General features: G+C 32.7%; 1 protein-coding gene and 1 pseudogene across 7 annotated transcripts in view; both read left to right on the top strand.

The window, feature by feature from the left end:
• Positions 1 to 24,747, top strand: part of LOC145295851 (uncharacterized) — a 423,706-nt gene that overhangs the window by 168,538 nt on the left and 230,421 nt on the right. For 6 of the 7 annotated variants that reach the window (XM_080141574.1, XM_080141571.1, XM_080141576.1 and 3 more), the window contains exon 3: positions 21,709 to 21,814. In XM_080141574.1, coding sequence (XP_079997700.1) covers positions 21,709 to 21,814 — 106 coding nt within the window. Of the gene's footprint in view, positions 1 to 19,704; positions 19,782 to 21,708; positions 21,815 to 24,747 lie in introns of those variants that run through there. The other variant, XM_080141577.1, reaches the window with a different exon arrangement.
• LOC145296406 (U2 spliceosomal RNA) lies at positions 7,924 to 8,062 on the top strand (annotated as a pseudogene).

The following is a 24,747-nucleotide window of genomic DNA, read 5'->3' as shown; positions in this document are numbered from 1 at the left end:
AGAACCGTTGAATGAGAATAGGAGTGGAAATTTTATATGTATTTTAAAATTGATAAGTTACGTACCTCACGAATTATAAAACAGTATTAAATAATGCATAACTCCTATATATTTTATAATTGAAGTTATTCTTAGTAGAATAGCTTCAATTATAAAATATTGACATGTTTTTAATGAAAAACTTTTAGCAAACATCTTGGTAAATAATATTTAATAATTCCTATAGGGGAGGTGATGGTAGTCAAATGGTTAAAGACCTAGACTGACAACCTGGGGATACCAAGTTCGAATTCACTTCATTCCACAAAAATCAACTTTCAACTTTCCCTCCCATCGCCAATGCTAGAATTTTCTGATTCATATGATACGATGATTGACTTGTACTAGTAAATAACAATAAATATTTAAAATATTAAGAAGAGGGAAAATTAGAGAAGAAATTTCCTTACGAAAGTTTGTATAATTCTTTATATTTACATATTTTCATTGAAAGTTAATTTTTCTTGTACGTAATTTAGTTTGGGAAACTATACTTTAGAGTTTTCAATAGGAAATCTAATTAAATGTTAGGTTGTTTTTCTTTTTATTATAAACTAGCAGATTTACCCAGCATTGCTTGGTATTAAATGTAACGTTAAATTCCTTTTTAAAAAATGAAGTAATAAAAACAAAAAGAAACTGAGACATGTGCATGTGAGTATCGTTTTTTCCAAACAGTTCACTTCTTGTAAGTAAAAAAAAAAAAAATACTTGTTGAAATCGAAACCAAAACCTAAAGACATTGAGTCAAATACGATAACCATTAGACCAGCTTGATACAATCTTTAAAAAGTATTTTCAAACCTACTTATTCTTAACATACGGAATCTGTCATGTGAATGATTCACGCATGTGCATTCATGAGACAGTTGACAGATAAAATTCTGATGACCCCCACATACCAATTTTTCAATTTTGATCCATTAGCGGTCCTTTTTTTCCAGATGAAAACTGATTAAAAAGTTTTCCACATATCTAAATACCCTATATACCAAATTTTAAGTCTGTAGATCAAAAAATTGAATATATAGATTGAGAAGTGTCCTCACACACATATTCTCACTTTTGTAGATCTATAGATTTATTGACAGTAAATATTTTTGAAATCTATACAAATAAAGTGGGTGGGTGGGTGGGTGGGAGTCAACTTATTCTGATCAGCTAAAAATGTTTCAGTTTAAATTAAATTCTTTAAGTGTGAAATGGTACTAACCCTCTTTGGGTTTGACTTCCTCTGAAGTGTTAAATTCACAAGCAATCCCCAGTCACATGTATATCCCTGTTAGGGAAGATGACGACGTTAGGTTCTGGTAAGTCTTGCAGGGAGGTGTTGACGTTCTCCTACATACAGTACCTGGAGTTTCGAACTTAGTCACCCATTTTAGTAATGACCAGGCTCAACGTTGCTTAACTTTAGTGATCTGCCGGGAATTATTGGGTCAAAGTGATTATGCCATATATAAATTCTTTAAGGCGAAAAAGCTGTGTGGAATTTTTTTTTTTTTTTTTTAAATCTGTCATCATACACTCCCAGATCTATAAAAATTCTTGCAGCAGCTTATGCGTGTTAGAATGACACAGCCAGCTCGAAAAACCATGAGATATCATGTTATCAGTCCATTTTCTAACATAACTATGTTTTCCAGATCTTGTGCCTTTCCTGAAAAGAACACTGATCAAAATTTGAAAACAGATGGGTCAGAAAAAATGCAATTCCAAACGTAATGTGAGACTCATCTCCTAAAAATAATTACAATGAATAGCAATACATTTTTTTTTCTGCCTGTTCAGACATGTCGTGAACATTTTTTTTTTTTTTGTCCTATTAAACTGATATTTCTGTGAATAATAGGAAATGCGTGACTGTTTTATGTCTTTTCATGATCTGAAGTTGAAATGCTTGCTGAAAAACATTTCTAGTTTTGAAGACGTGTTGTCAACAATAAAAAGCTGCAGTGTCTGCTCAGGAAATGTGGATGCCAGATCTGACGAAAACTAAAGAATTAACAATTTAACACATTCCAATGTAATGTATAGGATCTCTATCTTGGATACAATCATGTTATTTGATTTTTTTTTTTTTATCACAATTGTGCTTACTATCTCAAAGATCATAAACCAGGATGAGTTCAAGCCTGCTGGCTCTGGAGGTTTCTTGTTTTTTTATTTATTTTTTAATCACTTGCAAAAGAAGAAAACAAAGTGTACATGTGAGATATATTATACGAGGGTCGTTTTAAAAGTAATGCCGCCTATTTTTATTTTGCCCGAATGGATCAGAGGAGATTGCAAATTATGTATTCATGACCTGAAAGTTTCATCTCTTTTGTAAATATTGATGGTGTGAGACTTTAAGAACGCTACCCATCATGGGCATGCATCAGAAGTAGAGGTGCACCATTGGATTGAACTGATCAAGATTCAGAACCTTTTTGGAGCACTGGAATCGGAAAAAGTGTCTATTTTCCTAAAAATGATTTTGTTTTTTGTTTTGCTTTTTGTTTAAAAGTTTATTTCTTATTGCTGATGAATAGACATTTATTTTAAACAAAAATCTAAAAATGACTCCTCACGTTTGCAGAAATATATCCACGTGAACTTAAAAATTAAAAACAACCCTATAGCTAAATATTTTTCTATTTCCAAAAAACCAAAATCACAAATTTAGAACAGAATCAGTAATTGTATCAGAATCCGTAAAAATATTGGAATCGTCCTATCACTATCATTTATAAATGTCACATGAGCTTTTTGAACATTGAAATTCAAGTTTTCAGATATTGTTTTTCCACAGAAATTTCTATCCGAATAAAAACATGTTATTTAATATTGATGAATGAAAGAATGTATCCATATTATTATATGTAACAATCACAAAATTTGTTGTCTCTGAGGGTGTTTCTGAAACAAATATTCCAAGCAAGAATAATTGTGTTTGCAAAGAAATTAAATCAAATTGTATTTTTTTCTTATGAACATAGACACACATTAAAGAAAAGAAAGATTATTCAGAATGAAATATTGATAATTAAGGAAAGAAGGTATTTAGGTCTAAAATTGAAAATCTAACTTAATTTTTTAGAAAAAAAAAAAATTATATGAGAGAATCACCTAACAGTTACAGTTTTTATTTGGATTTTACTGCAAATGTCTATTAATCTACTTAAAACTAAAATTTGATCAAAACTCTTAAATATCACGATGTTGTGTGGAATGGAGAATAATTACCCGTTTTTTGGAGTCTGAAATGACAAACGCCTTTTTCCACTTAAGTAAATACAAATGATATTGTAAGCTTTGGTTTGAAATTCTCAAAAGGAAAACTCCTCTAAAATCTAGAAACGATGAGGTCTAGTTAACTATTTGTGTACTATAAGATACTGTGCGCATGTATAAATAATAGAAAGTCTGTATGCATTACATATCTATGTCTATGGGAAAATATGCTTATTCTATTATATTTCACCTTTTATTCATACCAATCCTTTAATTTATGAAGCTCAATGTAAATACAGAGCATATGTAAATAAATGACAAAAAATCTATATTCCAAATTTCAAGATGTTGTCCATCTTACTATTTATTTCTTTCAGCTTGTTAAAATGTTCAATTTTTGACAGCAGAATCATTCATGTAATTGTCATTTTTTTTTTTTATTTATTCCGCCTTTACTCATCAAAAGAATAGGAACTCCTCAACTTTAAAAGAAAATAAAGGAATATAAGCATGATTATAAAATCCGAACAAAAATTGCAATTGTTTTCTTTTAGTTATGCCATCTTTGAATGTTAATCGATAATCTTGAAATTATATATATATGCTTTTTAGTTAAGAAGTCTGAAAGAAAGTGTATATATACGTGGAGAGTGTCGATGAGTAAAAATACTGAGCTCCCAAAATGTAAGAATATCACCTCTTGTTAGGTTAAAAAAAAAACAAAAAAAAAAACAGGTGGATGCTGAACAAACGTCTTTTCACCTGAAACGTTTATGCGTAAGAAAGATAAAACAAAAAAAAATAGTCATGTGACTTCCATCACGCCATTGTTTTTTTTTGTTTTTTTTTTTACAAGAGAGTCACCACTTATCAAGGCTAGGAGGCAAATCGAGTATTAGGGTTAATGAGTGTACAGTAGTCAATGGGACAATATTGTAGTAATCGTTAGTAGTAGTGGAAATTTGATAAATTGAATTAAGGGAATGGCTCATCAAGAACTTGTTTATGTTGGACTTGAAGACAACCATATTGTAGTCAGCTGGAAAGCAGGGAAACAGAAGAGAGTTCCACAGGTGTGCAGGTCTAAGAAAGAAGCTTTGTCCATGGAATGTATGTTTAGGTTTGGGCACAGATAAAGGGTGTGGAAAATTATTGATAGTTGTTTCAGCTAGACAAGTGTTTTTTGTGAAAGAGAGAATCATAGATTGATGCTCAGATGAGCACTTGCCATGAAAATAACGATAAAGCAGAGACAGGCTTGCATCATCTCTTCTGTGAGAAAGAGGTTGCAGAGAAGAAAAAAAGAGCGTCCCCCCACTATGCTACAAAGTCTATTTTGAACTCTGTCAAGGTAGGATAATGTGCTTCTAGCAGTTCCTGTGCCAACAATACTCCATCCTTGGACATACCTGGCTCTTATATAGGTAGAGAATTGCATCAACAGTGTGATATCTACTGGAGCGATAGAAGGATCTCACAATTTTTCCGGCAACCTTGGCAACAGATTTGATGTATGTGTTCCATTTCAGATCCGGAGTGAAGGTCAGACCCAGAAGCTTGTCAAAACATGGAGCTTCTCCAAGATGAGAGCAATTCATTTCAATTGATGCAAACTTGTCTATTTTATAGATTTTTATATGAACACATGAGCCCTAAATGTTGGCATTGTCTATATTGTATATTAGATTAACTTTATTGTATGTATTGTATATTAGATTAACTTTAACATAAACATAATAAAACATTACATAAATTACAACTAAATTATCAGAAAAAAAAAGTTTAAATAATATATTCACACTTAGCATAATGGATTTTTCTTTAGGCTCAAAGAATATTGAAAAGCAATAATTTGAGTAATTCCTTGATCATTTGTGCAAAGAGAAAGGCAGACATCAAACCTTGTGGAATAAAGTTAAAATTATAGAAAGAACAACATAAGAAAATGAAACCAGGGAATCGGACCAAATATTAGCTTCTAATGGCCATTGAAGTTCGCCTGGCATAGATGTAAATAGCATATGGAAACCTTTAATCAAGAAGGAAATATTCAGGAACGCATTTCTTGTGAGCAATGAGCCAATAAAGGTTAATGATAAATGAGGTTATTTTTCGCTGGACATGGCAGGTAACTTTCTTTATGAACAGACCATTTCTAATCTTAAGTTCTTTGCCTCTTCTTAGGTAATTGTATAGAATTGATATTTTCGCATCGACTTGTAGTATTCAAATTACTTTGTTATATTCACAATCTTTTGGAGGATGTAAACTCTAACCTTTTTCACGTGCATCTTTTCAAACTCCGGAACATTCTAATAAAATATGGGGAACTTTTAGTTAAATATGTAAATAATTTTCAGCTTTTGAATCCTTCTTTCTTAAAACTGCACGCCTGTGGAACTCTGTTCCGTCTGCCTGCTTCTCTCCTGACTACAACTTGGATGTCTTCAAGTCCAACGTAAACAAATTCCTGATGAACCGCCCCCTTAAGTAGACACTTTAAATATCCACACTAACGTACTGTACTTACAATAACCCTTATCCCTGAGTGGCTTCCGGGCCTTGATAAGTGGTGACCACCTTGTAAAAAAAAAAAAAAAAAAATCCATGCAATTTCAAACTGTACTTTTTATTTAGTTCACTTGGTAGATTGTTATTTTGTCAGCCATGACATATTAGCATTGGTCATAACTGATGGAATTATTACAATTTACACTCATGAATGAATGGGTTCAGTTTAAATTCTATCCAAGTTTCTAAGTATGACAGTTTCAAGTGAGTCTAGAAGGTAGGTGGATCACATTGTGTATGTAAGAATTGAGATAAGAATAGCATTTTAAATAAGCCACATTATCCTCATCTCCAAATTTTGGAACACTTAATATTATATACCACTATTATTATTCAAGATTCTGTAAAGCAATTCTTTGTGGTTAACTAGTGCATCAGAAAGTTCACTTAAAGCTTTTATTAATGACTAGTGGGGTTGGGTTGTCGGGCTTGTCGAGTCATAAAATACGCTTAAATGTATTTTAATTTGTGCAGATTTCATATTTATTATAGTATCAGTTCTCAATTGAATATTATATACATTCGGACTAATTTCAAAAGTTGTAAAAAATGACTTTGGTGCCATCAGCTAGAATCAAAACCAAAATACTTAGTGCTCCAGCCATCTCTCCTACCTATATAGCCATTGAGAGATAGGTAAGAAAGATTTAATATTAAACGATTTGAAGAAATGAATTGAATGTCGGCATGCGCAGAAAGAAATAAAACTGTAGGCAAGTTGAAATGAACATTTTGCATTTCAACTTGCTGACATATTTCCGTACGCATAATTCATCCACCCAATCAAAGATTTTAATCGTTATAAACCATCCTTGGTGTATGATTAATGTATTTTTTTTGTATTTTTTATTATACATCATTGTCATTCCTCATTCAGTATTTTTAATTCAAGAGAAAGCAACTATAAAAGTCTGGATTTCTATATAAATACACAGTAGATGTATGTCTGTGTGTGAAAATATTTAACTGATAAACTAAACTACTGGTTACATAACACTGAAATTAACAGGAAATAATACATATTATTTCCTGTTAATTTAAGTGTTATGTAACCAGTAGTTTAGTTTATCAGTTAAATATTTTCACACACAGACATACATCTACTGTGTATTTATATAGAAATCCAGACTTTTATAGTTGCTTTCTCTTGAATTAAAAATACTGAATGAGGAATGACAATGATGTATAATAAAAAATATAGATGTATGTAAGGCACTAAGGTAGATGTCAATAAATGTGTTAAAAAATAAAAAGGAAAAAATAATGAGTGAAGAAGCAAAAAAAAAAAGAAATGAGTTAATCAGAAATTCAAAAAAATATATTGCAGTAGCATTAGACCAGAATATTGTTTAGGGGAGCTGGAAAAAACATACTAGATTACAGGTTTGAGCCTTTTGTAACTTTCAATAATAATAATAAATACTGTCTATTTCTCATAAGGCCACAATAACTATGTTCTCAGTTTTAATTTTCTGGATGCTTGCTCAAGATTTTTTACTTAAAGATTGTTCCTTCTTGAAAGACATTTTGACTTAAATTTGTTTGATTTATTTAATATTTCTTAAGGGTAGCTTTTGTTTAATCACTTGTGGTAATGCTATGGGAAATAAATGTCTGAGAGTGAATGTTACCAGTGATGACCAGTTGTAGGGTCACCCACCCCAGAAAGAAGAAAGTTGGCATTACATACAAACAAAAGGAAACAAATAAAAATTTGGGTCACATATTTTTTTAGTCGCGTGCAAGCGGCTCTATAAGTCACTCCGTCAGTCGGTCGATCTGTCTGTAACACTTTTGTGCTTGGCCTTTTTGGTTAATATCAAAGGTCTGTTGTTAATAGATGCTGTTCTTAGCTTTTTAAGCTTTTCTTGACCTTTTGACCAAGATCCAAGTGTAGTATCTGCCGGAACAGATACTGCAAGCAAAGACCATATGTGGGGGCAACCACACATATAAGACCTTGGTCAATGTAGGGGCAAACCTTCATACCAATTGTCACTATCCAGCTCCCCTACTCCCCGGGGAGTTGGTCCCCATTTTCTCTTCACTCCTCACATTAAAAATCGGCCTTGTGCCTAATTTGCTCAGTGCATAAATACCCTTTTCTTAGCCTTTTGGCCAAGATCAAAGTGTAGTATCTGTTCTTACTACATGCTGTATTTATGTTTGTAACTTTGTTATATAAAGTGGGGGATCACTTTTCTGTATTAATTTAATGCAAAAATGATCACCCACTTTACAACTAGTCAGTCTCAAAGCCATTCAAGTCATTCTCCAGATCATTCAAGTTGTTTTTGAAGGATTCCAGTTATTTTTTAAGTATTCAAGTCATTCTTAAGGTCATTCAATTCATCCTTAAGTTCATTAAAGTCATTCTAAGTCATTTACTTTTTATTTATTCAAGTCATTTCAGCCCATTTTTCGGTCATTTTAGTTTATCTTTAAGAATTTGATGTCAATCCTACATTCACGCATTCATTCATTACATGAGAGCACGCGACTAACGGCTATCAGCTTTGTTCTTTTTAAGAAATGTATTTATTACTGTTACTTTCCCATCTCGACATCACTTAAAAGTCTCTACCATCGTGCGCTTTTCTTCTTCCTCTGACCACATGTCCGTCACAGCCGATCCATTCTCGTCCTCTACTTTACGCGTCCATTTTCTTCAACGTCGACTATTTTTATCCCAGAGTACATGGTGTTCTTTTTTTCTTGCCACACCAACTCACGCACACTTCCTAATTTGCATATGTATGTTTTTTGGCTGATGCTGCTAATCTCTTCACAAACCATCCATCCTTTGTGGCTGCTATTTTCCCAGTACTCATATGCACTGTTACATATTGAGTCAAATACAACTCAATTTTTTGTAAGCATTGGGTACAAAATAAAAGCAGTGGAATTTTCCTCTCTCTCCTCCAAGTTAGCAGAGATTAGACCATTCCTGTAATGATCCAGTCCCTGTTGATTTTGCAGTAGGAGTTTAGTTTTGTGCAGTTCTAGGAGGTCCATCCTCCCGGACTATACCTTCTCTCTTTGAGAAGGAGTTAGTTTATTGCTAATCACCTGATGCGCCCTTACTGGGGAATTCCGACGAGGCTGCCTAAGGACTTTTGAAAGTCAGTGCCCCTCCTCAGGGACGCTGTCTTCTCAATCCCACTTTCCGACCCTAGTGTCCAAGTTCTTACAGTGGGATTACTTGTTGGTTGAAGGAGGATAACCGTTTTTTTTACGTGCAAGAATTGTAAGATCGTAGAGACTGATTAGAACTCCAATGTTGAGAACATATATTTGGATGGCAAAGCTTTTTTAAGGTTATTCAGAATTTTTCGTTATTTTGGTGATGCCATTGGAACCCAGGGAGAAGCATGCATTAGTGTGATTGCATGAATTGTTAGTGAATGAACTAAGTTAAATGAACTTTCGCCATCACTAACTAGCAGAGAACTAGCTTTTGACTATCAAGGCCTAGAGACCACTCGAGGATAAGGGTTAAGAGTGTACAGTAGTTAATTGGACAATATAGTAATTGTTAGTGATGGAAATTCGGTAAATTTGTTAACTTAAGTGGGGCGGCTCATCAAGAACTTGTTTACATTGGACTTGAAGACAACCATATTGTAGTCAGGCTGGAAAGCAGGAAAACAAGACAATTCCACAGGCGTGCAGTTTTAAGAAAGAAAGCTTTGTTTATGGAATCTACGTTTAGATTTAGGCACAGATAAAGAGTGGAGGGAATTATTGATAATGTTTTCAGCTAGACAAATGTTACGAACTTAAGAGAAAAAGGGATTAATAAAGAAATAGTGATAACTGAGTCTAGAAGTTAATTTTTAAAAGCCATCCAATACATGCAAGTGTGTAAAATGGCTGTTAAAATGATGGTGGTGTGATCATACCTGAACTTCATATTGTAGGTTTCCTAGTCAAATTCTTTCAGAATATTTCTAGATTACATTAGTAGGTTGCACGACATTGTCCAGTCATAAAATTTGCTTAAATATGATATTTTAATTTATGCAGATTTCATATTTATTATTATAGAACTGTCTATTGATTATAATGTACTCAGTATATAGTAGTGATAAAAAAAAAATGTAAAAAAGAAAAATTATTTGGATGCCGTCAGCTAGAATTAAAACCAAAACATTTATTGCTCCTGACTTAGTCGTTACTGTTTGGGCTATCTACAGATGGGTATGAAAACTTTGAAAATTAAGTGACTTTAACATATAAATGTATGCGTAGAAGTTCTAGCTTTAGTCGATTTACTCATGTCAAGTTTTTTTTTTCTTTCATTTTAATCTCTTAGCAGCTATTTTTATCAGCTAAAATCCAAAATAGAATTTGTCCCACAGGTCTAATTGCCTATATATCAAGTTTCAAGCTAGTACAGTCGATATATGCCAGACCAAGGTCAATGTTTTTTTAGCAACTATTTTACCAGCTAAAAACCAAATCGAAAGTGTGCAACAGGTCTAAATATCCTATATATCAGATTTCAACCCTGTAAACCAAATATTCAGAGAAGAGTTTGGTAGAGACTTTTCACACACTAACAAGGTAACTTTTACATACATATATATATTCAGAATAATAAAATGCAATATATCTATTGGTATGCAAATCAAGTGATTTAAAAATGATTTAAAAACTTTTAATTTTCTATGTTTATTACCTTTAGCAAATAAAGTGCAAACCAATAATTACATTTGCTAATATTTTTTCCTCTGAGATAAACATCAAACTCATGGGTAGGTCGCACGACATTGTCCAGTATATATATTTATTAAACTGTATTCTTTGTTTAAAAACAATAAAAAAAGTCTATATTTGAAAATTAACTTTCTCAAATCATAAAATTTAAATACCTAAATTATGATATATAGTATTTCTATGTACTAGAACGTTTTCATCTTTAATTTTACACAATTATGCAGAATGTAAAAACTGTGTATGAATAGAATTCAGCATAGAAGTGAAATGAAACCCATCATCTAATAAGAAACCATAAAAAATAAGTAGTTAACATTCGTCTTTCAAAGGAATATGCAAATTAGTTGACCATTATGTAGTCATTCACATAACCATGACTGAGTATATCAAAAACTTAGTTTTCATAATTTTTAAATAGAATAAGTAGGCTTTTAATATCAATGTCAGTGAGAAAAAATTCAACTTTATATATGTGTGTATGCGTATGTGCTAGAACTTCTTGATCTAAAATGCTATACAATTATGTAGAGAATATGCATAAATAGAGCTGCGCGTAATAGTTAAAAGAAACCAATCATCCAATAAGAAACCATAAAAAATAATTTAGTTTGTTTTTCAAAGGAATATGCAAGTTGGTTTACCTTTATGAAGTCGCTCGCATATCCATGACTGAGAATATTGAGAAGTTTGTTTTAATGATTTTTAAATAGAAAAAGTAGGCTTTTAATATCAATGGCAGTGCGGAAAAAAAACCCTCAATTTTATATGTGTACAGATATATATGTGCACGTGCTAAAACTTGTATAGATGATTAACCAATCAGCTCCTTTTCTTCTCAAAGATCATTAATATCTACACTTAACACTGAAAACTTGACTCCAGATAAGAGATGACTGTGCAGGTTATCGAGTTTCTGAGTTCAACCCTAAACAAAAGCAGGAAGACTATTTAACAAGTCAGCAAAAAAAAAAAAATGTCACAGTGCCTAGATAATTGAATGTGAACTCCTATTAGCCCCAATAAAGTGTTGGGTTCAAAATTTCATGATTCCTAAGTTCAGCACAAGAACCAAGAAAAAGATGGGGGACAAAACCTCTAAAATATTGTTATACAATATATAGACTATTTTCATTCCCGGTCAATGCCAGGTGCCTCTTCTCATTAAGTAATAAACTAGTAAACCAGTATTGGAAATTTGTCCATTTAAATTTTCTTGAGTCTCACTAAATATATTGGGTGTGGACAATTTTTTCATTGTTTTTTATTTATTTATTTTATTTTATTTTTTTCTACAAAAGAAAGTGAGAACTTTGGTACTTCTCAGAAAATTTGAACATTTTTGTTGTTGAAAAGATTGTGAAATAAAAGCCTGTTTCTGATTATGTTTCACAGTGTGAAGTCGTGACTTCCAGGGAAAATGGAAAAGGGGGGATGCTTAGCTCACATGATAACGTATTAAAGATTTGAAAAGAAATTATTTCTCGCATGCAATTCCTATTTGAGACAATACTGTCTTAGTATTTTTTTATGGTATTTGCATGAGATATTGTAGTCATTGATGTTTCATTTCGGTTGTTTTTAGATTTTATTTTTTGGCAGGGGAGGGTGGGGGTAGTATTTTTTCTTCTTCTGCAATCTACAATGTATCCAGTCTTTTTCACAAAAGGACAATGAGTAAATTTGTACATTGCTTCCTTTTTTTTTTTTTCAGTTGGGAAAATAGTGGAGTTGAACATTTATTATATAAAGAAATTTTCTGTGTGTTTGTATATACAGCTAAAACTTTAAAAATAACACCCACTTGATTGGCGTTGCCCCAGATGTACAATATTCAAAATTAAGGAAAAAAACTAGCCTGGGAGCCTGGCGTTGCCTGGATGTTTAGAGGTGTGTGTTGAGCAAAAAAAAAAAAAAAAGTGGTAGTAGGCAGGAAGGCTCAAACCCGTACCATGGAGGAGGAAAAGTGAAAAAAAATGTGACGTCTTTGTTGTTGCATCTAAGGATAGTCAATCGAAAAGAGGGAATGACATTCGAAAATATTTGCGAAAAAAGCGACCCCTCCTAGTAGAAAAGTGGACAGTTGAGGGTGAAGGAATTAATGTTTTTAGCCATTTTTTTTATATTTGTCATCCGAAGGGTCGAGCTTCAAAACGATACCAATCTTGTGAAAATCTGTCGCCTCTGTCCAAAGTTAGGCATACATACATACATACATTTAAGCAGACAGGTGAGACTTATACGATAGATGATTAATTCTTTGGGTAGAAATGGCAAATAATTTGTTCAGGGGAAAGGGTCAACATATTTTTATTAGTGGGTTTCATGTGTTCATGCGTATTTCTCTTCTAACACTGAAAACTAATAAATGTTAATTTCCTACGTTTTCTAATGATTGTTGCAATTAGCTCAGTGCGTAGAATTGTAACATGGTGCATATGAGTGCGTAGGAAAACATCAGCAGCAGCGAAGGATGGATGGCTTGGAAAGAGATTAGCAGCAGCAGTAATTAAAGCACATATGCAAATTAGGAAGTCTGTGGGAGTTTGTGTGACAAGAAAAAAGGACATTATGTGCTCGGGAAGAGAAAAAAGTCAACTTTGAAGAAAATGGGCATGTAAAGTTGAAAGTGAAAAATGGCTGGCTACATGTGGCGTGAGGTCAGAAAAGAAAAGTGTACATCGTGCGCGATGGACAATGGCGAGAGACTTTTAAGTGTTGTCAAAACGGGAAAGTAATGGGAATAAAAACTTATGTTAGAAAAAAAAAAAAATGCTGACCCGGATTTTTTTTTTTTATTTCTTTTCAGTTTTATTTTTATGAATTACAAAGTAAAATGTAACGTCACGTAACAAAAGGCTGAAGGTTTCAACGTTTTGTGGTGTTGCTTTCATTTATATCATTTTTTTTTTTTTTTTTTTTTTTTTTACGTATTTTAAAAGAAACCGGAAATAAATTGTAAAACACATGAAGCATCCAAGTTTAAAAAAAAATTTAAAAAAAAAAACACACTGTTCATTATTATTATTACAAGAAAAACCTTTGCAGTTTACAAACCGTACTGCAATATTCAATTATATAAAGAGCTAGTGTTACCCCCAGTAAAGATTTATTCCTTGGTCATTTACATTGTTTTCAATAAGTAAACAGAATTTTTAATGTTATCATATTTGTTTAGATTGCAATTTAAACATTAGTTTCACTTCTATAAGAGGACGAAACTTTGTTTTCGTAATACTCTAGGGGCCCAAATGTTACGTTTCTAAATTTTTTAGATGAGGATTGGTTGTTTGTATTTGGATTCTTCAAACTACTGAGTGTCATTTTCACAAAGGTTTGGTCGGGTTCGACAGAAACCTCAAGTTCGACAAGATATAGCTGAAGAAGGTTGCAGGTTACATTTAACGAAACGTAAAAATAACATTCAAGATGAGAACAGGAGTCCGGAGAATCCAAATAATAAATACGGTCACTTGGACAAAAGAACTTTTGTCCTTTTCTTAGTGTTGCCCAGGAGCCATCATTAAAAGTGTTAGTATACTGAAGGGAGCAGATCAAAAGTGAGAAACAATTTATCTTTTAGAGGAGGGGGGGATTAGTAGTGCTCGGGAGGCTTCCTTAATTTTATAAGTGCTTAATATGCTAGATAGAGTATTAGCCCCAAAGTTAGTTAACTTAGCTTTAGTAGTAATCTGGATTAGAGCAGATGTGTTTAAACACAGTGTTGCCTGGGATATAAAATTCTTTGTCCTTTTGTTGGTATTGCCCGAGACCCATAATCATTGAAATTTTGTATAGAGCAGATAGTAACCAAAAAGTGAGATTACATAAAAACATTTCTAGCAGAGGGATGAATTCCCTTAATGGCTCTAGATAATAGCGGGTAACCCTGCTATTAAATAATTATCAGAAATGAGCTTTATTTTATGGTAAAAGAGAGAGAAGCCTTATTCATCTGGCTCATACAGAAGGTTGTATTATTTAACAATATTTATGAGCCATGGTTTTGTTGTTTGAATCTTATTGTGTTAACATTTCAGTCATTGTATTTTCGCTAACAAGCTATGAGACCAGGGTTCGATCCCCAATCGAGTCCCATCAAAAACTCAAATGATGGAACTTGATACTTTGCTAAATGCTTATTATAAAGTGTAAGGGTAAGCAGGAAAAGGAGTGGCGTCCTCCCCTGTATCCTCATGTAGTAGGCAATACAAAGGAAGCATACAGGTTAATTTCAACTATGATTGATGTACTTGCTCTCCTATTCGACACACAGTGTTATAAATTGAATGTCTGGTATGTCAACTAGTTTAAATAAGTGGTTATTTTCAATGTAAATGTAAATTTTTCTAGCAGGTTAAGAGTTTTAAGAGTTTGGAATTAGCCAAAACGTGAGAAGAGTATCCAAGAAAGTGGAATGATGTCAATGAGGAAGAGAGAAGAGTTACTAAATTGGTGAACGACTATATGAGTTGTAAAAATTTATGAAGATGAGTTTTCAAACAAAAATAAGTAAAAGTCCTTTTCTCTCCACCGGCTGTGTCAACTGATGCGAGACCAAAATAAAGAACCAAACATTCCCATATAAATCATCTTGGAATTGGTTATTTGTGAGTACCAGCCAGATAAAGTTTTATCCATTGATTGTGATATTTCAGCTTCTACAACAGTTCAGCCCCACCCATCACACGAAACAAATCAAACAATGGCCATTAAGATAAAGATATAAAAGTATATCTTCGATCGATCACAAGCACACTGATCATATAAAAATAACCAATTGGGTAAAATTGTTTTCTATCTTAAAGTTGTAAAGAAAATTTAACAACAACAAAAAAACCCTCTTGATATCTGAAATTCTTTGGAAGCCAAATAAGAGCAGTTAATAAAGATTTGAAGATTTTCAGTGGCTTACAAACTAATAAATTACACCAACATGTGCAATGGTTCTAAATACTATCAAGATGAGGGAAGTAGTCAGAAACCTGCATATAATTATTACTAAGAATGTTATGTTTTTATCTTGTTCAACCTAATCAAACAGTGTAAAGATGAAGCTATAGTTTTTAGTTTCACTGGATGTGCAGAAATAGTTAATTTGTTCTTAATAATACAGGTAACTAAAACATTTAACAGTTGGAAATCTGTGTTTGAAAGGAACAATTTCAAAGTTAATATGGTTATGGTGAAATGTATATCTCATTTATAAGGTAAATGCCTATGCATCATCTATGAGTTTATGACTGGTTCAACCTTCAAGTGCAGGACATGCAACAAGTGGTGTCACAAAAGGTGCTCCAACCAGCTGGTACTGCTAAATGCAACTAACTTTATTTGAAATCAGAATTTGTTGTAAGTGTTGAAAGACTCAATAAATTCACCTACTTTTGGAAATGATTACAATCGGTGAACAGATATGACTATAAGAAGACATAACCGTCACATGGAGAATCTTCAGATAGCTGTCAACAGTTTGACAAAACAATGCAGTCCCGTCATATGTGAGACGGTATACAACATACATATTTAACTTTTATTATTGCTAGATGTTATCAATGAGAGAACTTCAAAGCAAAACCAACCTGGTTATAATGCATTGGACGGTGAAAATTGCTAGTCTCATTGTAACAGCTTCCATGAGAAATTGCATTTTACATCTCATTAGATACGGCTATATCTCTTACTATTAATGACCTGCAATGCTCCAAAATGTCTCCTCAAAATGTCTCAATGTTGATGGTCTAAGATCGCCATAGTAGTCTGCTTAATGCATGGAGGAGGATCATTTGATGACCTGCACAAGCAAAATGGTAACTTACACAAATTGGAAGTCTTTCACAAAGTATTTAACCTTAATATGAACCAGATGAACAATGTAAATGAATGCCAAGTTCTGCAAAAATAAATTTCTTTATAAAATATCTGGTGCTACTGGATAAGGCTGTCTGAAGATATTGGCTTCCTCAGACGAAATGCACCTAACATTGATGCTTTTTGTTTTTCTACTTCCTTTTGCAAAATTTAATTATGTTCTACAAAAACAACAACCCGCGTTTTCACCTTTTTTCTTCTTCCCATTTCCTCTTTCTATCTCCCCCACTTCAGATGACTTTGTTGATAGGTCAAAATGAAGCTGCGTCAATAAAGAATTGTTGCAACTGGCATTAACTTTAAAAAAAAGGAATTAAGCTGGTCTGTTTCATGTTTTCTTAACTTAAAATGTACCAAACATTGATACTATAACCTTTTCCCTCTCTCATTGCAAAACTTATGTTCTGCAGGGCAGGGAACAAAAACGATAAAATCCACTGTAAAACAACCAAACCAAACACTACAAACTAGCGATTGAAGATACAAAATAACTGGATGCAACATGAATACTATTTCCAAAATAATTGGATTTGGCATTAAATAACCCGAAAAGTGCTGATGTGCCGTAAAACAAACTAAACTGTACAAATAAATATTTAAAGATTTAAAGAACTTGAAGCATAAAAACTGTTTCTAAAATAACGAAATTTGGCATTAAATAACCCCAAAATGGTTGATATACTGTAAAACAACCAACGAAACATTTACAAAATATCTCGTTTCATTTGCATAATGATTGGCACCAACACAAACGACATAAAATGCAATCTGTAAACGTTAGTTTCTTTTAGCTTTTATGAAATAATTTAAATTAGGATTTTTTTTTTATCGAGGTGTTCATGCATCTTTGAAAGGCTTTCTCTGTCACACTTCAGTTTGAAAAAGCATTTTCTTTGGTTTGCCATGGTTCATTTTACCAAAAATGGAATGAATGCCTTTTAGGAATGGGTCTATTCTTGTTTTTACTTCAACAAAGGTGATATGTTTTGGTGAACACTTAAAACTATCAAACTTAACAGTTCATTTAATGTAGCTATCCCATCAAACTATAGAGAGTATTTTGACAGTTTATTAAGCAAAACAAATTTTCCACTTAACGCTAATAAAGGCTGCAGAGAAAAACAGTAATTTTGTTTTCTATTTCAAAAGGTTTTTCAATTAACATATTCTTTCCTTTGGGGGTTGCTAAGAAAATAATCCTCGCTAATTAAACATGTATGTTTTTACAAAAAAAAAAAACTTTGCTCACATGCACTTTGTGACCTATCACTATACTTCCTCGTGGGAGTTGTTTCAACATGTCAGCCTTGATATTGGTATTATTATATTAATGTCGTCAACTGATATGACTCCCTGCATTCATTAACTTTCACATGTCTAAATGTTGGTCTATTCATACACAAACCTACTCACCGGTAGCCTTACTATTTTTCCACAGTGACATTAAAATATGAAGGCGAAAACATTTTCTATGCTCTTCATGTTTTGCAAATCATCAACACCAAGTGATAATTCTTCTCTATTCTCTTTCTTTTCTGCTTCTTTTCTCTCTCGCTCTTCTCTCTCTGCCCTAGGGATTAAGTTACACTGTTTTTAAATTATATTCTTGTAGGTCATATAAACACGAAACAGAAGTGAATTGAAAGACCAGCTTAATTCCTTTTTTTTTTTTTTAAGTTAATGGCAGTTGCAACAATTCTTTATTGCCGCAGCTTCATTTTGACCTATCAACAAAGTCATCTTGAGGCTGTGTGTTTGGATGGGTTGGAGAGGGGGAGAATGATTCCTGTTTTCTTTATACGTTTTTATTAACATTGTTACTGTTGTATACATTGTCAATTTTAAGGATGCATGATCCCCCCCCCCTCTTGATATACACACAATTTATGGTCATGGTATCAGTTTGAGGTTCAAATCAAGCTTATAGGTCTACAAGAAGTTGAAGTAGGATTTTTTTCATTCCATCAAGATTCAAGACAAAATATTGGAAAACTTTAAAGTAAGGTGTCAGTTGTGAAGATATGTTTTCTCCATGATAAAAAACGTTTTTAAAGTGCAAATTCAAAATATTATTAAGCTAATTCAACACAGATTTTAAAAAAATAAATAATCAACAAGAATTTGTTTATAAATCAAAGTGTCAATTTTTTGTGTTAATTCTAGTTCAAGTTTAACTTTCTGCTTATAACCCGTATGCCTGTAACCCTATAATCTATGATTAACAAAACAGTTTCTATAAGGAGGAGACAACTCTTTATAAACAAGTTATTCGTTATTTTGAAAGTTTAATATGGTATAATTGGACCATTAAATTATTAATTTCACCCAATTTTTTGTGTTTAATGCTATCATTAATCTTTTGAAGCTAATGTCTTAATCTATTAGTAAAATGATTGCAGGTAGTTTGTTTTTAAATAATTCAAAGTTTTAAAAATTGAAAATTTACTAAGAATTTTAAAGCCAATGTAAAACTAATGTAATCTTTGATATTCTAGTTTTTACATTTTCAGTGGACACTTGTTTTCTCTTGGGAAACACACCCAAGGGTCGGAATGAAAGAAGACAATAATGAAGAAACAGATTTGCACATACACATTTATTCTAACAATAAGAGTTTGTCAAAGACAAATATAAGAAACACAGGTGTAATTATCAATAAGAAAAAAATGTTCCCACAGTTGTATTGAGAGAGATGCATGTATAATTAAATGACTTAGATTTTATTGATAATGTGTTGTAGGAAGCTACATGGTTGCAACCAGAAAAGGGAATCTGAATCATGCCAAGATAGATTTTTTTTTTTCATATTAAATATTAATCTTTTACCTGACACAATTAAATTCCATTTGAGCTAGAAGTTAATATTTTTTAATTTTAGTCTGAATCGACTTTTTAGAGTAAAAATCAGTAAATATTCATGCTAATAGATTGTTGAGATAAGGACATGTTCCCATATGCAAACATTAGATCATCACAAACGTTTAAATAGTTGTTTATAAGTACAAAATTTTAAAACCTTATCTGAATTTAACTTAGTAACAGCCAAATTAGACGTATTTAAATACTAGAACCTGTAAAAACCAATTACATAAAACCATTTACAAGAAGGACAAGGAGAAAGAAGAGGAAGTAAAAACCACTTGAAATAATTATAAACTTTTATTTAAAGAGAGAAAAATAAATTAAAAGGGGAGGGAGAAAAAAAACACATTGTCTGAAGTTTACCTTTTAACCATATAAAAGACTGTATTTTGACTGCCAAAAAATGTTCCCTTTTGGCGAACCTTAAATGTTCTAGTAACAGTTCAGGAGAGAGAAAGAATAGAATTATAAGAAAAGATTAAGAAAGAAGCAAAACTTACTTTGAGGTAAGAATAGTTTGTTTTTTGTTTTTGTTTTTTAGAAGAAAGGATAATTTTTACAGATTTTTTTTTTTTTTAGAGAGAGAATTGTCATTCCTGCTTGAGATAGCACAAAAATAAAAAATATCTTGTTGGATTTTCTTTTCTTTATAAATCTGCATCTTCAACTTCTTTTACTCATATTTGTCGGCTTTTACTTGGGGGGGAAAAAACGCTACTTGACCTGATGTGGCTTCGACAGTTTAGTAGAACAAGAACTTTTGTATATTAGAGAAGGCTTTTCTTGTTGCACCATTGAAGATTATACACTTTTATTTTCACTTCAAATATTTCTTGAGGAACCAGCAAATTATTGTTGTTTGCACCATCACTTTTTTCACTCGTCTGAGGTTTAACATTTGCACTTATTTCTTTTCGTCTAGACAAGACTTTTGACTTGATTTTTTAAAGATTTTTTTGTTTGAACTCAGCCGGCATTTTTCTCTTCATTTTCATCACCTAGACAAAAATTTAACTGACGAAATAGGACCGTCATCTAGAGCCTCCTGATGCATCGCCACAATGGGTTACTATATCCAGGTCCAACATTTTCAAACGACCTTTCACTCCCAAAGGTCAAGGCAGCAACTGCCTTTTTCACTTCCATTTTCGCTTAAATCAGCGAGCAAAAAGTTACTCGACCAATCGTCAACAAAGAAAGTTACAGATATCGGTAGCAATCAACAACTACTTGCATATGGTGGGGGGGGGGGGGTTAAAGAAAGAAGAAAAGAATGAGAGAAAGAAGGGTAGATGGAGAATTAAATTCTGACAACCTTCAGAAAATTCAATAAAACCTGCCCAGCATGCAAGTGTCCTTCTACACAAGTGAAAATTTTACTTTCACCATGACTAATGTGTGTGCAAAATTTCAAAATTCAATGATTATTGAGAAAAGTGCAAACAAACGAATGGATGAACAGGAATGAATTACTAGGTCCAATCCCACCTTTGTTGAGGGACTAAAAAATAAACCACTCTTATATGGTAACCAAAACTTTTTTTTTTTTTTTTTTTTGCTTATGGGTGGGATGTCCATGAAAGCTGCGGAGTTGGTAGTTCAAAGACACTACGTCGACTTTTAAAATTAAAAGATGCAAAATATGTTGACTATGAAAATTTTAAATGGTTCAACTCCAACCTCAGAAATTCTATTTCACTCATAATTTTGTTTTTGTTCTAAAGAGAATGAATGTATTTTTCAAAACGCTAAATTTTAAATAGGTGGCCCTAATAGCGTAAAGTTTTGTTCAATTTTTTATTCAGATTCAAAGTCAGAAGATTTGAACTAACATCAACAACTGAAATTTCGGAAAGTCCCACTCCTAAAACAAAGAATTTGCTCTGATTCCATTTTCTATTTTTACTATTCAAATATATTATTGACTATTTCACATATTTGAGGTAGTTCAATAGGGCCCAATCTGTTTGTAATTAAATTTTACAAATGGGTTAACTCAAATAAATGACCTGGTCGATGATGTAACTTGAGTATTATCAACTTGTTTTTTCATTGTAATCATGTCTTCAAATATAGCTGCAACATAATTATTTCTGAAATGTTCGTAGCCAGCATACTTAAAATTGAAATAATAAAATAATGTTTTGAAATTTGTTTTTGGTTGAAAATTGATTCTTGTTAAAACATCTATTTATATATGAGTTTTTTTTTTTTTAATTTTTATTTTTAATCATCACTTTAAATAATTTGCTGAGTTGTTTTAAGCATGTTTTCTCGGTCCAGCTGAAATTTCACTTCTGTTCAAATGTTCAAAATAAGTTTTCTTAAATCTTTAAATTACTTAGCATTTGTTGATTTAACCTCGTTATTGTCCACTAAAAGAAATTAAACTTTTTTTCTTGCATAAAAACTTTTTTTCTTTTTCCTCCCCAGAAAACGCTGAGTGGACACAAAAACATTATCAAATATGTAGAATCCAGTGTTACTGTCACCCCAAATAAAGTGTATGAGGTCTTAATATTATTACAGTATTGTCGTGGTAAGTGTTGATTTTTATGCTTATTTTTTTTTTAATACCTTTCATCTTTCTCTCATTGATATACAAGCATTTTAAATTTAAATTTAAATTTCTGAATAGGTACATGTGGCTGTTGATGTGTATTGAAAGTTTTGTCTCAAGTTATGCTCAATGTGTTAAATTCTGCCAAGCAAAACATATCCTAAGAAAAGCTTATAAATTAAATAGTTAGAAATTAATTTTCAATCATGAATTCACAAGTAGTTTTCTATTAAAGGAAATTTGATTATAGTTTCTATGAAAAATGTGTGTTGGATATTTCTAATATTTCAAGAGTGCTCAATACATAGAGCTTAATAATAATGCAAAAGTAGTGACACTGATTAGTCTTTATGGACACTAAACCTGCATATATGAATTTTTTTAATCACTATTGTTCTATTATCCAGTGTATATATAACGAGTGTATACATGTGCGTTTATGCATGTCTTGTCTATATATGTGTGTATGAAAATGATATCTCTAGTCTATATATGAAAACCTACTCATTTTTTGTAACCAGGTCAATTCCATTGTTTATAAAACTGAATTCTTATATCTGTTTTATCACATAAATATCTCAAATATTTTATTCATAAACATTCCTAAATTAAAGTTAAAATTCCTGTTAGATTTTTAACATTTCTTTCTTTCAAAACATTCTCTCTCCATATCTTTTTTATATAACAGTATAACAGTTAACACATCAATAATAATAATATTCAGACCTTTGGCATTGCCCGCCACAACATAACACAGTACTATGCTCTGATCATAGCCAACAGGCCCAACATGACACTATCTCATTAGACCAGATTGTGCATTTACATGAGCATTTTCATGGCAGTTTTCTTAACCTTATTATTTCCATACTCGCTCATGACAAATTGGAAGAGTCTCTCCTTTGCTAGATCTATTGCCTTGACTATGGTTGAGGAACATCTATCCTCTGTATTATAACATTCCTGAATACGAGGGCGGATAACAGCTTCTGCACTTTTCCCAAAGGCGTTCATTTCAGGCAAAGGTGTTAATTTCTCTGAGATATTATACAGGGTGGAACAATTAAATTGTTGCCCTAGATACATGATTCCATTTCTGTTTGATGAAAACCTTTTTTTTTTTTTCTTTTTTTTTTCTTTTTTTTTCTTTTTTTTGGAGATCATCTACTAGTTGGCCAGTTGTATATGAATCCCAGGAGCGATAGGAGTCTTCTATCATGTTTGAAAGTGACACATTTTAAACAAGTGAGATTGGAGATGCACCGCTGTACAACTCCTGCTCTCTACCGATCCCAGTTATGACAGTTACTAGCACCCTCAAAATGAATTGCTGGATTGCCACGAATAACAGGGACATGCCCAGATTGATAAAAACAAAGTTTCTAGTCACGGTTATGGTCTTTGGTGGGTTTCAAGTGAGGGCCACATCATGCCACCTTACATCTTCAAAGTTGGCTTGAAAGTCAACACCAAAGTGTACCCGGATATGCTGAAGAGTGTGGCGATCTTCTGGTGCAATCAGATGGCCGCTAGCAAACCCTGGGTGTGTCAGCAGAACTCTGCACCAGCCCACATGTCAAAGAGATCCAGGCTTAGTTTCAGGAGTTCTACGACTTTGTACTCTTCTCTCACTAGTTCCACTCCTTTGATGGACTACTTCGTTTGGTCATATGTCAAGAATATCGCTAACATCATCTCCCACAACACCATAGCCAGCTTGATTGCTGCCATCTGCCAAGTATTCGCAGAGCTTGCGCAGGCACTTGTAGAAAAGGCATGCTCCGGACCGTTATTGAGGCAATGATTCAGGCTGAAGGTAGCTACATTGAATAGATGTCAGCTCTACTTTATAATCAAGTTACCGAAATTGATTTTTTCCATAAAAATTTTTAAAATAAAGCTGTAGTGTTGTTTTCTAGGGGGGGGGGACAATTTTATCGTTCCACCCTGTACATACTTGCTTACCTGAACGTTTAATATTCCCAAATGTTCAACAGTCTGGTATTGACCAGACTCAATGTTGCTTAATTTCAGTAGAATAATGATATAAAAATATTAAATATATGTATATCTAATATAGTTATCCACAAACATGTTTGGTTGCTTTATAATTCATCAGTGCAGTCAGGTCTCATGAAATTCAAAGCTGGGACCACAGTGACTGATATGTTTTTTATTATTTGAAAAAAAGGCACAAATAAATTGGTGTTGTGTTCAGAAAGAAAACACCTTTTTATTTATACTTAAATGAAAATTCTACCATTAACTAATGACGAAAAGGTTCTGTTGTAAACCAAACCAATCAACATAAGTGTTTACTTGTGTTAGATGGTAAGGGGGGAGGGTTAACATATATATACATCATTATGTTGACATGCTAGTTCTTGCTAAATCAGCAAAATTAAGCGATGATGAGCCTGGCCAGTACCAAATGGGTGACCATTTGGGAATCGTAGGTGCTGTCTGCATCGAGCCAGGATATAGAAATTTCCAGGTTGGTGTGTGTGTGTGTGTTGGGGGAGGAGGTCGTTTAATCCACTGGGAGAGATGCACCCTTAGTCTTCATCATGCATATAGATGAAAAACTCTGTAAAACCTGAGGTATACTGTCTGCTCTTTCCTGTGGCAATCTTTCCATTGACTGAGATTAACAGTTGTACCAAAAAGGGTGGTTAGTTTGCACAAAGTTCTGCCAGAAGTGTTAGCATTTTCCTACATACAGTGCCTGGTATTCCCAAATGATTATCCATCCAGTACTAGCCAGACTCAACGTTGCTTAACTTTGGTGATCTGAGTACCAGTGTATCAACATGACAATGCTGTATTTAGATGCGACAAGGAATAGAGAAAACGGTAATATTACTGATCATGCAGTGAAGTTTTAAGAAGGGCAAACCAAACTCTTACTCCTC

This window comes from Euprymna scolopes, chromosome 16, assembly GCF_053919585.1.
Source record: "Euprymna scolopes isolate OS-2025 chromosome 16, ASM5391958v1, whole genome shotgun sequence".
Classification (NCBI taxonomy): domain Eukaryota; kingdom Metazoa; phylum Mollusca; class Cephalopoda; order Sepiida; family Sepiolidae; genus Euprymna; species Euprymna scolopes.
The sequence above is the reverse complement of the archived record's forward strand: the minus strand, read 5'-3'. Positions and strand labels throughout refer to the sequence as shown.